At 67.7% G+C, this 14,829-nt stretch overlaps 9 protein-coding genes across 9 annotated transcripts; 4 read left to right on the top strand and 5 right to left on the bottom strand.

Moving 5' to 3' along the window:
• Positions 1 to 73: 73 nt before the first annotated feature.
• On the top strand, positions 74 to 1,063 carry MICPUCDRAFT_5435 (uncharacterized protein; the record flags this gene model as incomplete). Its single annotated transcript, XM_003062550.1, has 1 exon — positions 74 to 1,063. A coding segment is annotated over one exon (990 nt), but the record flags the coding sequence as incomplete, so codon positions are not given.
• A 300-nt stretch (positions 1,064 to 1,363) lies between these two features.
• Positions 1,364 to 3,286, top strand: MICPUCDRAFT_49717 (uncharacterized protein). Its single transcript, XM_003062549.1, has one exon. It carries the CDS (start codon positions 1,385 to 1,387, stop codon positions 3,086 to 3,088), a length of 1,704 nt encoding a protein of 567 aa, XP_003062595.1. The 5' UTR covers positions 1,364 to 1,384; the 3' UTR covers positions 3,089 to 3,286.
• A 155-nt stretch (positions 3,287 to 3,441) lies between these two features.
• Positions 3,442 to 3,762, bottom strand: MICPUCDRAFT_8595 (uncharacterized protein; the record flags this gene model as incomplete). Its single annotated transcript, XM_003062319.1, has 1 exon — positions 3,442 to 3,762. A coding segment is annotated over one exon (321 nt), but the record flags the coding sequence as incomplete, so codon positions are not given.
• A 1,580-nt stretch (positions 3,763 to 5,342) lies between these two features.
• MICPUCDRAFT_52141 (uncharacterized protein) lies at positions 5,343 to 6,722 on the bottom strand (the record flags this gene model as incomplete). The annotated part of the gene is made up of 1 exon (XM_003062318.1): positions 5,343 to 6,722. The coding sequence occupies one exon, from the start codon at positions 6,720 to 6,722 to the stop codon at positions 5,343 to 5,345; it is 1,380 nt and encodes a 459-aa protein (XP_003062364.1).
• Positions 6,723 to 7,966: 1,244 nt separating this feature from the next.
• Positions 7,967 to 9,929, bottom strand: MICPUCDRAFT_68624 (voltage-gated ion channel superfamily; the record flags this gene model as incomplete). Its single annotated transcript, XM_003062317.1, has 1 exon — positions 7,967 to 9,929. A coding segment is annotated over one exon (1,963 nt), but the record flags the coding sequence as incomplete, so codon positions are not given.
• Positions 9,930 to 10,321: 392 nt separating this feature from the next.
• MICPUCDRAFT_52139 (uncharacterized protein) lies at positions 10,322 to 11,965 on the top strand (the record flags this gene model as incomplete). The annotated part of the gene is made up of 3 exons (XM_003062548.1): positions 10,322 to 11,156; positions 11,195 to 11,639; positions 11,830 to 11,965. The coding sequence occupies 3 exons, from the start codon at positions 10,322 to 10,324 to the stop codon at positions 11,897 to 11,899; spliced, it is 1,350 nt and encodes a 449-aa protein (XP_003062594.1). The 3' UTR covers positions 11,900 to 11,965.
• Positions 11,100 to 11,965, bottom strand: MICPUCDRAFT_68622 (uncharacterized protein; the record flags this gene model as incomplete). Its single annotated transcript, XM_003062316.1, has 2 exons — positions 11,830 to 11,965; positions 11,100 to 11,639 (listed from the first exon to the last, which is right to left on the bottom strand). Exon 2 carries the CDS (start codon positions 11,631 to 11,633, stop codon positions 11,100 to 11,102), a length of 534 nt encoding a protein of 177 aa, XP_003062362.1. The 5' UTR covers positions 11,634 to 11,639; positions 11,830 to 11,965.
• A 176-nt stretch (positions 11,966 to 12,141) lies between these two features.
• MICPUCDRAFT_68621 (methyltransferase) lies at positions 12,142 to 12,900 on the top strand (the record flags this gene model as incomplete). The annotated part of the gene is made up of 1 exon (XM_003062547.1): positions 12,142 to 12,900. The coding sequence occupies one exon, from the start codon at positions 12,142 to 12,144 to the stop codon at positions 12,877 to 12,879; it is 738 nt and encodes a 245-aa protein (XP_003062593.1). The 3' UTR covers positions 12,880 to 12,900.
• On the bottom strand, positions 12,865 to 14,142 carry MICPUCDRAFT_52137 (uncharacterized protein). Its single transcript, XM_003062315.1, has 2 exons — positions 13,508 to 14,142; positions 12,865 to 13,305 (listed from the first exon to the last, which is right to left on the bottom strand). The coding sequence occupies exons 1-2, from the start codon at positions 14,126 to 14,128 to the stop codon at positions 12,982 to 12,984; spliced, it is 945 nt and encodes a 314-aa protein (XP_003062361.1). The 5' UTR covers positions 14,129 to 14,142; the 3' UTR covers positions 12,865 to 12,981.
• Between the last annotated feature and the right edge of the window lie 687 nt (positions 14,143 to 14,829).

The following is a 14,829-nucleotide window of genomic DNA, read 5'->3' as shown; positions in this document are numbered from 1 at the left end:
CAAGCTCGGGGACCCCACGCGCCTATCTGATGGCGTCCTTCGCGTCGACGACGTCCCTCGCGTCGACGTCGTCCCCCCCGAGGGCGTCCGCGTCGCCGTCCACGCGGCCGCGCTGAACTTCGCAGATTTGTTACAGTGTCGCGGCCTGTATCAAGAGCGCCCGCCGCTGCCGTTCACCCCGGGCGGCGAGTTCTCCGGCGTGATCACCGAGGTCGGCGACGCCGTAACAAGCGCGTTCAAAGTCGGCGACGCCGTCGCCGGCGTGCTCGTCGGCGGCGGCGCGATGGCGTCCGAGGTGGTCGTCCCTCGCGCGAGCGCGCAGTGCTTCGCGGTGCCGAGCGGCGTGGACCTCTCCGCAGCCGCCGCGTTTCCGGTGGCGTACGGCACCGCGCACGTCGCGCTCGCGCACCGCGCGCGTCTGCGCGCGGGCCAGACCGTGCTCGTGACGGGCGCGGGCGGCGGCGTCGGGATGGCCGCGGTGCAGATCGCGAAAGCGATGGGCGCGACGGTGATCGCCGTCGCTCGAGGTGAAGAAAAACTCGACGCGTGCGCGAGCGCGGGCGCGGACTACTGCCTCGACAGCGACGCGCTGAGGACGCCGCCGCGCGGGGAGGAGCGCGGGAGCGGCGGCGACAGCGGCGGCGGCGCGTCTTCCTCCTCGGCGGCGTTCGCGGGGCTCAGGAAGGCGGTGACCGCGCTCGCGCCCGCGACGCGACGCGGCGTGGACGTCTTCTTCGACAACGTCGGCGGCGCCGCGTTTAAGAGCGGCGTCAAGTGCGTCGCGTGGGGCGGTCAGGTTCTCGTGATCGGGTTCGCGAGCGGCGAGATCCCGACGCTCGCGATGAACGTCCCGCTGGTGAAGAACGTCACCGTGCACGGCGTGTATTGGGGGTCGTACGCGACGGGCGACCCGGCGACGTTTCAGGCGTCGGCGAGGGAGACGACGCGGCTGCTGCGCGAGGGCAAGCTGCGCGTGCGCGTGTCGCACTCGTTCGCGCTCGACGACGCGAGCGAGGCGTTTCGAGCGCTCGCGGAGCGAAGGGCGATCGGGAAGGTCGTGGTGACGTGTCAAGGCGAGGGCGCGGGGGTGGGGGCGGCGAAGTTGTAGTCTCGCGGATGTAGATGACTTTTTCGATACGATCCGTCGTTTCGTACTAGGGCTACGTACGCTCGCGCGTAAAAATCGTAAGTTGACTTATGCGAAATCAGTTCGCGCTGAAATCTGGCCCTTGATGCGGAATAACCGACGGTTCACGACGCCGTTCTTTTCGATCCCGGCTTCGGAAGTTCTCCGTAACGACGGAATCGCCGCCGTCGTCCACCGCATTCAGCGACGCACGTCCACCGACGGCGTTCATTCGAGTCACGCTCGTTTTCGTAAATAATGTCCGCCACGACCGCCGCGATGTCCGCCGCGGCCACCGCCGCGTCCGCGCGCGCCTCCGCGCTCTCCGCGCGCAAGTCCGTCGCGTCCGCTAAACCCTACGCCGGGAAACCCCTCAAGCTCGCGCGCCGCGTCGTCGCCGCCGCGACCGCGAAGACGTCCACCCCCGAGCTCGACATCAACACCAAGGTGTTCGAGAAGGAGCTCGTCGACGTCGCGGGCGAGGGCGAGTACATCGTCAAGGGCGGAAGGCACCTCTTCGAGAAGCTTCCGGAGGCGCTCAAGGGCATCAACACCATCGGCGTCATCGGCTGGGGATCGCAAGCCCCCGCGCAAGCGCAGAACTTCAGGGACTCCCTCGCGGAGGCGGGCATGGACACGAAAGTGTGCATCGGCCTCCGCCCGACGTCCTCGTCCAACGACGAAGCGCGCAAGTGCGGCTTCACCGAGGAGGACGGCACCCTCGGCGAGACCTTCGACGTCATCGCCAAGTCGGACCTCGTGATGCTCCTCATCTCCGACGCCGCGCAGGCGAAGATGTACCCGCGCATCCTCGCGGCGATGAAGCCCGGCGCCACGCTCGGCCTCTCCCACGGCTTCCTCCTCGGCGTCATGAACTCCGACGGCACCACCTTCCGCGAGGACATCAACGTCGTCCTCGTCGCGCCGAAGGGCATGGGCCCGTCCGTGCGTCGTCTCTACGAGCAAGGCAAGGAGGTTGGCGGCTCGGGCATCAACGCGTCGTTCGCCGTCCACCAGGACGCGACGGGGAACGCGACGGACATCGCCCTGGGCTGGTCCATCGCGGTCGGGTCGCCGTTCACGTTCGCGACGACGCTCGAGATGGAGTACCGCTCGGATATTTTCGGCGAGCGCGGCATCCTGCTCGGCGGGGTGCACGGCATCGTCGAATCGCTCTACCGCCGGTACACCAAGGAGGGCATGTCCCCGGAGGACGCGTTTAAGAACACGGTGGAGTGCATCACCGGGCCGATCACGAAGATCATCTCCACGCAGGGCATCAAGGCGGTGTACGAGGCTGTGGAGGACAAGGACGAGTTCATGCGGGCGTACAGCGCATCGTACATGCCGACGAAGGACATCCTCTACGAGTGCTACGAGGAGGTGCAGAGCACGAACGAGATTCGCAGCGTCGTCATGGCGGTGGAGCGATTCGACCAGTTCCCGATGGGGAAGGTTGGCACGTCCGCGATGTGGAAGGTTGGCGAGAAGGTCCGCGCGGAGCGCGTCGAGGAGGACATCCCCCTCAACGCGTTCACCGCGGGCGTGTACTGCGCGTGCATGATGGCGCAGATCGACACGCTTCGCGAGAAGGGGCACTCGTTCTCCGAGGTGTGCAACGAGTCCGTGATCGAGGCGGTGGACTCGTTGAACCCGTACATGCACGCGCGCGGGGTGGCTTTCATGGTCGACAACTGCTCGTACACCGCGCGTCTGGGTTCGCGGAAGTGGGCGCCGCGGTTCGATTACAACCTCGAGCAGCAGGCGTACGTCTCCGTGGACAACGGCTCCGGGATTGACGAGGAGATCAAGTCGAAGTTTCTGTCCAACCCGGCGCACATCGCGATCGCCAACTGCTGCGCGTTAAGGCCGTCGGTGGACATCTCCGTGAAGTTTGGCGTCGGGTCCGCGCGCGACGTGGACGTCGACTTCAAGCAGGGCGAGAAGGCGACCGCGGCGTGAGTCTTCTGCGACGACGAGACCGACGAGTCGTTTGCGATTCGACGACGACGGATGATCTGATTTTTGACACATAAGAAACGACGCGACGCGACGTTTTATTACGCGCCGCGGCACGCTCACGCGCAACGCATATGTAATAGCAGCCAGCCGGTTTTAGCAAGCTCATGATTTTAAATTAAATGTGTGAGACTTTCGACGACGAACGACTCGACTCGACGCCGCGCCGCGCCGCGCCGCCGCGCCGCGCCGCGCCGCCGCGTCTCAAATTACGAAACCGCCCGTCGCCCGCTCGCGACGACGCCCTCACCTCACCGCCGCCCCCCGCGATCTCCCGCGCCGCCGCCCCCCGGCCCTCCCTTCCCAGGCGGCACGCGCCCCTTGCTCTTCGCGAAGACGATCCTCAGCGCCGGGCTCTTCGGGTCGTCGCGGTCCAGGACGTACCCTTGCAGCGTGTTCAACGCGGCGAACGCGAGGTCGGCGCCGGCGAACTCCGCGAAACACAGCGGCCCGCGCACGTTCTCCTTCTTCACGAGCCTGGTGGATTGGAACCCGTCGAACGGGCGGAAGATGTGCGCGATCTCGCGCACGGTCGCGTCGTGCGGGACGCCCTCGATGTAGAGCGTCGGGGACGCGTCGCGCGGGAGCGGCGGTCCGCGGCGGGGGCCGGGGCCGGGGCCGGGGCCCATCGGTCCCGGTCCGGGGCCCGGGCCCGGGCCGGGGCCGGGGCCCATGCCCATGCCCATGCTTCCCGGTCCCGGTCCGGGGCCGGGTCCTGGACGCATCATCCCAGGCATCGGAGGCAGCGGCGGCATCGGCGACGGGCCGCCGCCGCCGCCGCCCTGCATCATCCGCCCTCCGCCGCCGCCGCCGCCGCCGCCCTGCATCATTCCCATCCCGCCGCCGCCCTGCTGACCCATCGCCATCGGCGGGCCGGGGCCGCCTTGCATCATCCCGGCGCCGCCCATCTGCTGCCCGCCGCCTCCCATGAGTTGCCCGCCGCCGCCCATGCCGCCGCCGCCGCCGCCGCCCATCTGCTGCCCGCCGCCCATGGGCTGCTGCTGCTGCTGCTGCATGCCGCCGCCGCCGCCGCCGCCCTGTTGGTTCCAGTTCCCGCCTCCCCCCATCTGCTGCTGCTGCTGTTGCTGCTGCCCGCCCATCATCCCGCCGCCGCCGTAGCTGTCCATCCCGCCGCTGCCGCCGCCGCCTCTCGCGCCGTGGCCCCACCCACCCCCGCCCCCGCCTCCTTGGACGACGCCGCCCGTCTGCTCGTAATCCGAGCGGCCGCGTTTCGCGGCGGGGACGTCGCCCAACCCGCCCATCCCGCCACCCTGCGGCTGGTACGTCGACACGAGCTGCGACGCGCGCGAGGAGGGAGCCCCACGAAGAGAGGAGAAGACCGCGACGTCAGTCGACGGATCGAGATGGAATGTCGCGACGAAGGGGAGACGGGGGGCGGGCGCGACGACCGCGGCCGACGACGTCGGCGTCGGCGGCGTCGGTTAGGGTTAATCATGAAATAAACTCGATGAGCGCGAAGAGCGCGTCGCTCGCTCTCGTCGCGTCGCGCACCTCGAGCGAGATCCCGGCGCCCGTCTGCCCCGGGAGCTTCCACCCCGCGTAAAAGTTCCGCGCCGTCATCGCGCTCGCTTCGTCGGGGAAGTCCACGTACCCGACTTGCCTGCGACGGAGGAGAGGAGGCGACGTCGTCAGCGCGATCGCGCGACGCGCTCGGAGGGCGACGACGATCCGATCGATCGAGCAGGCGCCGAGAAGCGCGTCGGAAAACGGGGCGGACCGACGGTTCGGGGGCGGCGGCCGCGATCGACGGCGATCGACGGCGACGCGGGGCGAGGGCGATCGACGGCGACGCGAGGACGACCGCGCACGCACATTCCGGAGTTATCCACCCCGAGCCTGGACGAGACGCATCCGGACTGCGAGAAGAGCTGGCTGAAGTCGTCCGCGCTGATCGGCGGCAGGCCGGAGACGAGGAGCTGCGACGACCCGCCCGCCATCGATCGATCGCGCTCGAGGAGGGAGGCGGCGACGGTCCGAGCGCGCGCGTCCGCGCGGACGCGCTCTTCCGCGAGTGCGAGGGGGGGAAGGAAACGCGCGGGGCGCGATGTGCGGTCGCGTCGCGCTGCTGCAGTGGCGATCGCGCGCCGCGCCCCGCGCGATTCGTACCGCGAGTGACGAAAATGCAGCCCGCGCGCAGTGCTGTGAGATGCGTGTTTTTATCATTCTAGCAGCTAGACTACCCGCCGCGCTGCGAGCGCGCGCTGTCCTCGCGCCCGCCCCGCCGCCCGTACGTCGAGTACACGACGACATCCTTCCCCTCGAACCCCAACCTCGCGCTCGCGATCTCCCCGTCCTCGCCCTTGCGCGTCAGATACGCAACGAAATCGTCGTGCGTGATCACGGCGCCGCCCGCGGATGTGCGTCGGCGCGGAAACGCCGTCGGACACACGCAGCACGGCACGACCGCGAACGGTTTCCGGTGCTCCAGCGCGTAGTCCACGATCCACTCCGTGGCCTGGTCGGGGTGCATGCCGACGAGGATGGAGCACGACGCGAGCGCGGCGGCGACGGTCGCGGCGTCGGGGGGGAACGCGTCGCACGCGGCGTCGGGGGGGAACGCGTCGCACGCGGCGGCGGCGTCGTCGTGACTGGTTCCCATACGACCGCGTTCGCGTGGTGAACGCCGTTCCTTAAGGACTTCGTCGCGCGGGCGAACGCCCTCGGGCGTCGTCGAGGGGTCGTCGCGCCCGCCGCACTCGCAGCGTTCGTCGTCGTCGGCGGCGGCGTCGGTGTCGTCGTTCGGCCGCCGCGGTCGCGCCGTCTCGACGTCGACGTCGGCGTCGTCGAGGCGTTTCAGCGCGCGGGAGACGAGCGCGGAGCTCGCGTCGTGCGCGCCGCCGCCGCCGCCGGCGGCGGCGGCGGCTCGCGTCTCCTTCCCCGACCCGGACTCGAAGAACCGGACCGTCCTCGCCGCCGCCCACGCGCGGTACACCGACGTCCGCGTCGGGCCGACGTCGCCGGACCAGAGGCTCGGCGACCACAGCAGGCGCCAGTGCGCCGGCCGCCGCGCGGCGGCGCCGGCGCCGGCGCCGGTTCGGTCGTCGTCGCCGCCCTCGTCCCCGTCTCGCGCGGTCCCCTCCGCGTCGCGCGTGTTGTATCGCTGCAGCGGCGCCGTACGGTGGTACCAACCGCCGCGAAGCTTCGCTTCGAGGCGCGAGACCTTCAGCGGCTGCGGATCCACGACGACGCATCGCACGTCGTTCAGGTTCTCGAGCTCGAACGAGAGCTCGCCTCTCCCGCCGCCGACGTCCACGACGACGCCGCTCTGGAGCGTCTCGACGCCGTACGTGTCCAGCAGGAAGCGGCGCATGAACCCGCACTTCCCGCGCTTGCGCACGCGCGAGCGGCGGCGGCGGCGGCGCGTCGAGCCGTCGCCGTCGCCGTTCGGTCGCCGACAAGATTCGACGTCGTCGACCGACGAGCGCGCCGCGTCGTCCGGCGGATGCGCGAACTTGCACGAGTCGCCGTAGAGGCACGCCCGCGCTCGAAGCCAGTGCCGGCACGTCGCCGGCGCGCGCGACGGCGATTCGCGCCCTTCCGCGGCCGCGGTCGTCATCCCCCGCGCGCGCGCTTCTGCGCGCTGCCGCTCGACTCGTCGTCACGTTCGTCAACTTGTTCTAAAAATTATCTATCGGACTTTCTTTCTCCGCAGCCTCGCTTGTCTTCCGCCTCGAACACTGATGAACACCAAATCCGGGCGGGGATCGCCTCCGCGATCGACCCCCCGCCCGTCGCCGACGCCCTTCTTTCCTCCTCATCACGACGACGCCGGTCACGAGAACGTCCCCGAAACCCGCGCGTCGGCTTTCTTCGGCGACGGCGACGCCCGCCCGGCCGTACCCGTCGCCGACGCGCTGGAATCTTCCTTCTTCGCGCCGCCGCCGGCCATCGCCCTCGCGAACCCGCCGCTGAGCACGGGCGGCTCTTTCGCCTCCGCCAGAAGCTTCTTCCTGTCGCGAAGGTAATTCTCCTGCTCCTCCATCTCCGCGAGCTCGCGCTTGACCTTCTCGTCGTGCACGAAGCGTAGATCCACGACGACGCCGTCGAGCTCCTCCACGGCGTCGCCCGCGTCCGGCAACGTCCTCGCCTTGTTGTATATCCGCTTCGCGAGCAAGACCGGGATCCCGCTCGCGACGAGCTCCATCGTGCCGAAACTCTTCACCGTTCGAATCGTCACTCCCTGCGCGATGAGATCGTTCGCGTGCCGCATCGCCTCCAGCGGCTCCAAAAAATCGCGCAGCTCCTTGCGCACGGCGATCAGCGAGTTTATCCTTCGCCGGCGCTCGACCAACCCCTTCACGGCCTCGACGAACGACTTCCGGTTCGACATCTTGCGGAACAGCCGGACGACTTTCACGACGCCGTCGCCCTCGAGTTCGCGCAGGCGCATGTAGTGAAACGTTATGATCGGCAGCCGTTCGAGCGTCTCCTCGCCAAACTCTTCTAATAAGATTTGCACGCCGTCGGCGTACGTCTCCGCCGCGACCGCCTTGTGCATGGTGCGCATCATGTTCAGCCAGATGTGCTTCACCTGCCATCTAAACATCTTCCGTCGCACTTGATCTCGGACGTACTCGTACTTCGGCTTCGCAAGGAGGCTGTGTATGGCCTCCCCGGGGAACGCCATGCAGATCAAATTCGTCAGCGCCGTCGCTCTGTACCCGCGGCTGTTGGGTCGCGACACGAAGCGTCGTCCGGTCGCCTCGAACATCTCGTCCAGGTCTTCCACCGTCTCTTTGTAGTACACGAGCACGTCCTCCCCGAACGGTTGCCCGCGATGTAAGACCCTGTTGTGCACGCCGACGAGGCCCTGCTGGATGACGTACAGCTTGTCGATCGGGGAGTCTTCTTTGAACACGGCTTCTAGCGGCGCGACGATGTCGATTGACATCGTGAGCGAGAGATTCAGCTTGAAGTCCTCGTCCACGGCCCACGGGACGCCGTCCACGTCGACGCCGTGGAAGTACGTAACGTTCGAGAGCCACTCGTTGTGTAACTCCTGGACGACCTCGCCTTGCATCTCTCGAGACGTTCGGTTCACGATGTCCTTCCACCCGTCGCCGTCGTTTTCGCGGTGCCGGAAGATGTAGTACGACCGCAGGCGCTCGCACAGACGAGGGTTCTTCGCGGTCAACCGCTTCTCTTTCAAGAACCGGTTCAGGTTATCCATCGCGTTGTAGAACGTCTGGTTTCTCGCCTGCAGCGCCGCGATCGAAGACACCATCCCGCCGAGCAAGTACGCGTTCACGAGACCCGCGACGGTTTGGCAAAAGATGAAATACGTCCGCTCCTCGTCGCGAACCGGCGAAACGTCCCCGAGCGGCATCCCCATGATCGTCCCGGTCGCGAAGTAGAGCGAGAACCCGTACTGTGGGCCGACGCCCGCGGTGACCATAGATCCGTCGTCGTACGCGTACAGAAACGTGCACTTCGTCATGTCGTCGGCGACGTCCGCGCAGTCGTCCTTCAAGATGCTGTGCACGAGCATGAGCGTGCACCCGAGCCAGTGCGAGGCGAGGACGAGGGTGAGAAAGTACTTCTGCAACGACAAGACGGCGTAGTTGATCGCGAGGCGGGACTTCCAGCGCTTGAAGATCCGGAGCCCGCGCAGGATGCGCAGCATCTTCAGCAGCCTCAGCAGACGCACGAACCGAATCGCCTTCAGGTTATCCGTCCCGCTCTTTCCCTGCGATTCCAAAATCACGTTCACGGTGTCCATGGGCGCGATCGATACGACGTCGACCGCCATCCACGATTTGGCGTAGTTCTTCATGATCATGAAGCGCGAGAATATCTTCGTCCCTCGCTTGTCCACGTACGCGGTCGAGCAGCTCACGATGATGTCCAGAAAGAAGACGAAGTCGACGATTCGGTTCAGCGTGAACAAAAAGATCCCCCCGGCGGTCCTCACCTCCGTCTCTAAGAACCCGAGCTCGAACGGCGTCACGATCGCGACGAAGACGAGCATCACGGCGGTGAGGACGTCCCAGTTCCGGTTGAACTCGCTCTCGAAGTCTAACACGTGCGCGGTGTCGAACCAACGCTTGAACTTTGTCCAATTCGACGCCCTCGGGTCCACGGCTCGAAGCCCGAGCGCTCTCGGGATCCCGTCCGGCTCGTCTTCGGGGTTCGACCACACGTACAGCGGGTTCAGCGGGATATTCGACGCCTTCGAGCGCCTCGCTCTCGACCCTCTCGAGGACTCGTCGCTCTCGTCCGCGCCCGTCGACAGCGTCTTCTCGCTGCGGAACTGCGACGCGCTCAGTTTCTTCCGCGTCTGGCGGTATCTCTCCCCCGCCTGCGCGGTCCCGTGCTTCTGCATCCCCTGGAGCATGTGCCCGAAGGACTTATGCCTCACCGGGCGCCTGTGGCGGTTCACCGGCGCGACGACGTCGCCGTCATCGCCGCTCGTCGCGCCGCTGTCCGTCGCGGACGAGCGTCCGCTGCGATTTCTAAAATTCGGTGGCGAATCCTCCTCCGCGGACGCGTCCCCGAGGCCGGCGGAACTCCGCAGGCTCCGTCGCTCGCGCGACGGCGGCGGGAGCTCCTCCGGGTCGTCGAACGAGATCCGTCCGGGGACGGACGTTCTTCCCCCGCCACCGCCGCGGGGGTCCTCGCCGTTCATCTCGCGCGCGCGCGCGTCGCCCGCGCGTCCTCTAAATGGACCTCTTTGTTCGGTGAAAGGGCCATTAGATACGTGCGTATCCCGCTGACGATGTTCGTACACGTGCCCCGCGGCGCGCGCGCGCGTCCGAACGACCATCGCTCGCGGACTCGAGCCCCCGCCCCCCACCTCTCGCGCGATCTCGCGCGCGTCGACCCGATCGCGGCCGCCGCGCGAGCGCGTCCCGCCGATCGGCGCCGAGGCGCGTCCGCGCCGTCCGCCGCGTTCGTCGCTCGATCGTTCGCCGCCGGGTTTCGACAGGTAGGGAGAGTCGGCCGGTAGTTCGGGAAACGAGAATATCACCGAACCCTTTCAACGAACTCCTTGACCTTGGAAACCACGTGCTTGACCCTGGAAACCATGTGCGTTCACCCTGCATCCGTCGTCCTTTTAAAACGCCGTCGCCCTCGCGTGTTCGCAGTGTCGTCCTCGCGCGCGCCCCGGCCACGCGCCAGCGTCTCCATCGCGCGCGCGCCGCCCCACCGCGCGCGATGGAGACGCTGTCGCGGCAACTCATGGAGCTGGAGTGCCTCGCGGCGATGTACCCCGACGACGCGCCCGCGACCGCGGCGGGGGCGGAGATCGCGATGACACGTTCCGACGTCGACGCGAACGCCGACGCGCGAACGCTCCTCGACGCGTGGGACGACGGCGCGGGCGAGACGCCGAGCGACGACGCGCTCGCGGCGCTGCCGCGGCCGCGCGCGACGCTGACGATCCCGGTGCGACGCGCTCGTCGTCGCGACGGCGACGGCGACGGCGTGGACGACGATCGATTCGACGGCGGCGTCGTCGTCCTCCGCGCGACGCTGCCGTCGGAGTACCCGCGCGCGGCGCCCGAGCTCGAGTTGGATTGCTCGTCGAGCGCGCTCCCTCGCGACGTCGCCGCGAGCGCGCTCGCGAGGCTGAGAGCGCTCGCGGCGTCGAGGACGACCGCGCTCGGCGAGGACGGCGGCGAGTGCCTCATGGAGCTGACGCAGGAGGCGAGCGACCTCGCGGCGGCGGCGGCGGCGGACGCGGCGGCGGCGGCGGCGGCGGCGGCGGCGGCGGCGGACGCGGGCGGCGGCGGCGGCGACGACGACGGGTGTCAGGTCGCGGTCGTGAAGATCGACCACATGAACGACTCGAGCGGGTACGTGAAGAAGCTGAAGAAGTGGGCGGCGGTCGGAGGGCTCTCCGCGCGTCTGTTCGCGCGCGACCCGTCCGGCGGCGGCGGCGGCGGTGAGACTGCTTCCCATACGACCCCGTTCGCGTGGTGCACGCCGTTCCTTAAGGACTTTTCCCGTCGTCACTCTTCACCCGCGCTTCCCTTTCAACGTTTGACCGGTAAGACGTTCGACTGACCGATCGCTTCACCCACGCAGGCGGCGGCTTCCCCGCGGGGCGCGTCGACGGCGCGTACCTGATCCTCCGCGGCGACGGAGACGCGATCAAATCGTTCCTCGCGAAGCTGCGCGTCGAGCTCGTGGACGTGGACTCGAGAGGCGCGAAGTGCCGGGAGCGGAAGTCCACGGTGCTGTGTCTTCGCGACGCGAACGCGGCGAAGGACGGGCAGGCGCGTTCTATTACCACACTGGTCCCCATACGACCGCGTCGGCGCGGTGAACGCCGTTCCTTAAGGAATTTCTCTCCCGGCGCGTCTCTCCGCCCATCGCCCCTCGACCCTTTCGACGCCCGACCTCGACGCCTCACGACGTCGACCGACGCCTTTCGACTCCTCCCGCCCTCACGACAGGACGCGGTGCCGAAATTCGACGGGTTCCTCTCGACGCCGTACGACTCCGACGCCGAGCTCGAGGACATGATGAGGTGCGTTCTATACACTGGTCCCCATACGACCCCGTCGGCGTGGTGAACGCCAACGCCGTTCCTTAAGGACTTTGCCCGGCGTCTCTCTCCGCCCACCCTTCGCTCACAATCCCCACCCTCGACGCCTTTCAACTTCAACTGACGCCTTTCAACACCACCCCGCCATCGCTTTGTATGGAACGACCCTGAGCGCGCTGAACGTCCTGCACGTCGGGTCGGGGGCGACGCGGTTCACGGCGACGGCGGCGTCTCAGGCATAGCGATACTAGCGATAGCGCGATAGCGTCGTCATTCATCATTAGGTCGAGGGCGGACGACGACTAGCTAGACCGCGTGCGCGCACACTCCGTCCGCGCGCCGACTCGACGACGGTCGCTCCGGAGAGCGAAAACTAGACTGTCCTCGCCCGCTCGCGTCTCTCGTCGATCATTCAGAACATCGTCGGACGCCAGTTCGTCTCGCGCGCCGCACGCGTCGCGTCGCGACGCGACGCCGCGCGGGGATGTCCGCGCGGACGAAGCTCCTCGCGCTCGCGCGCGCTTCCGCGCGCGCGCCTTCGTTCCTCGCCGCGTCCTCCGCCGCGCTTCCGTCGACGTCGACGTCGTCGTCGTCGTGCGGCCGCGGCGTCGCCCCCAGCCCGCGTCCGCCTCCGTTCGGAGGGGCGCACTCGCGCGTCGTCGTCCGCTGCGGCCACGGCGCGGACCCGACGTTCGGGTACGACCCCTCGCGCGCGGGGACGTCCGAGTACGTGGACAAGCACTTCGGCCCGGAGCCGATGGACGTGATCGCGACGCGGAAGCTCCGCGTCATGACCGCGGGGTACTTCAAAGATTTCGGAGGATTGAAAAAGTTTGCCGGCCGCGCGTCCACGATACGCTGCCATGAGAACAACCCGCTCGTGCGCGCGGCGCTCAACGAGCCCGGCGACGGGCGCGTCCTCGTCGTCGACGGCGGAGGCTCCACGCGGTGCGCGCTGATGGGGGACAACCTCGCCGCGCTCGCGGCGAAGAACGGATGGAGCGGGGTCGTCGTCAACGGCTGCGTGCGCGACGTGGACGACGTGGGCCGGTGCCGCGTCGGCGTGAAAGCGATCGCGGCGCACCCGGTGCCGTCGTCGAAGAGAGACCCGGGGTTGCGCGACGTCGACGTGTCGTTCGCGGGCGTGACCGTGTCCCCGGGGGACTGGATATACGCGGACTCGGACGGCGTGGTGGTCTCCGGCGAGGAGCTGACGTTGTAGTGGTACGTAAAAAATTGAACGACGCGGCGTCCGCTCTCGCTCTCGTAGATCTCGCTTCGCTTCGCTTCGCTTCGCTTCCCCCCCCCCCACCCCTCCACCCCATCACGCGTCCAACATCTGTTTGATCTTGTCCACCGTGAACAACATCCCCGCGTTCGCCGGGGACGCGCGCAGTAAGCACGGCACGAGACCAGCGTACAGCCGTCTCGTCCCCCCTTGCGCGTGCAGTTTCTTCGCCGCGTCTAGGAACCCCTTGTACTGCCTCTCCGCCGGGTTTATGGAATCCGTCATCATCGCGGACTTGATGACGTCGACGGGGTAGAACAGAGACCAGTACAAGAACCCGCCGAACCCGCCCGCGAACATGATCTGCCAGTCCTTCGCCACGCCGCTTTCGTTCCGCGCGGCGAACCAGTTTTTCGTGTTCTCAGAGTCGTTCCATACAAAGCGACGTCGGGGTGGAGTTGAAAGGCGTCAGATGGAGTCGAAAGACGTCGATGGCGGGGATTGAACGCAAGGGATGGGTTGAACGCAAGGGATGGGCGGAGGGAGACGCCGGGAAAAGTCCTTAAGAAACGGCGTTCACCACGCGAACGGGGTCGTATGGGGACCAGTGTATAGAACGCACCTCGAAGACGCCAAAGTAAATCGCCCCCGCCGGAAGGTTCCTCGTCATCGTCGCCCCCAACGCCTGGTACGGCCCTCGTATGCCGCTGTACTTGAACGACGCCTTGACGCACTCCGCGACCGTCGCGTACGGCGGCTTGTAGTTAGGGTTCTGCTTCGCCTTGATCAGCTGCGTCTGCCACTGCGATTTGAACAGGTCGATCGGCGACTCGAACATCGTCCCCGCGAGCCACGCGAGCGAGCCGGCTTTGAAGTAACTCAACGGATCGTCCGGCGAGACGCCGACCACCTCCTTCGCGCGCGCGTACCCGAAGAACAGACCGGCGCGGAAGAACATCTGCCCCGCGAGCGGCGACGTCACGCCCTTGTACAGACCCCCGAACCCCTCGGCTTTGATCACTTTCGTCGCCGCGTCGATCGGGCCGCTATAGATCGGGTTCTTCGCCGGCTGCGTCTGGAGCAGCACCTTGACGGTGTCGAACGGGTGCCCCAGGAGCGTCACCGTGATCCCGCCGCACGTGCCCGCGAAGACGTCCTTCGCGGATTTGATCAGCGTCTTCTGCAGGTCGCTCTGCTCGCGCGCGGCGCTGTGCGCGGTGAACGACGGTGCGGAACTCCTCATCAGGTGACGCTCGCCTCGCTCGCGCGTCGTGTGGAGGCGATGCCCGGGGCTGTCCAACACGCTCCGGAGGCTGCGAAGGGATTCGATTCGATTCGATTCGATTCGATTCGATTCGATTCGACGACGATCGCGAGGGGCGCGCGGGATGGATCGTCAGTCAGCGCGCGATGGACGGGGACGGTCGCGACGGCGGCGAGGACGCCGTCGTCGACGTCGACGCGAGATGCGATGAGACGAAGCGCGTGTGACCAAAAAAACGTTGCAAGATGGACGGATGGACGGACGTCCGCTCGCGCCGCGCGCGACGGCGGCGACGCGCGCGGACGACGACGAACGAAGGCGGCGAGCGCGGAGACGCACCCGGACGCGAGGATGTCTTTCGTGACGCTCATGTCGTCGTCGTCGTCGTCTCTCGACCCGTGCGCGTGCGCCGACCTCGTGCGCGCGCGGCGCGTGAGTAGTGGCGATGCGTCGCCGGTGCGCGGATTAGGAGAGGATCAGATTTTCATCAGCCGCGCGCGGTCGGCACCGTGTTCGGCGCGCGCCGGTCGGCGTCGCCGCGTCAGCGAGCCAATCGGTCGCGCGCGTCGATCGCGCGCTCGAGCGGGAAAACTTCAGCTTTTGGCGCGTTTGGTTTTTTCGTATTTCAGCCCCGAGGCGACGCGCGAGGCACACGCTCGCGCGCCGTTGGCGCCCGCCGC

Source organism: Micromonas pusilla (genome assembly GCF_000151265.4).
Source record: "Micromonas pusilla CCMP1545 genomic scaffold MICPUCscaffold_12, whole genome shotgun sequence".
NCBI lineage: Eukaryota > Viridiplantae > Chlorophyta > Mamiellophyceae > Mamiellales > Mamiellaceae > Micromonas > Micromonas pusilla.
Note: the sequence above shows the minus strand (reverse complement) of the source record. Positions and strands in the feature narration are given on the sequence as shown.

Coding starts and splice junctions, on each gene's coding strand:
- MICPUCDRAFT_52137 (XM_003062315.1), bottom strand. CDS start 14,128: ATGAGGAGTTCCGCACCGTCGTTCACCGCGCACAGCGCCGCGCGCGAG. Junction 13,306..13,507: donor TTTACTTTGGCGTCTTCGAG/GTGCGTTCTATA, acceptor AACGACTCTGAG/AACACGAAAAACTGGTTCGC.
- MICPUCDRAFT_49717 (XM_003062549.1), top strand. CDS start 1,385: ATGTCCGCCACGACCGCCGCGATGTCCGCCGCGGCCACCGCCGCGTCC.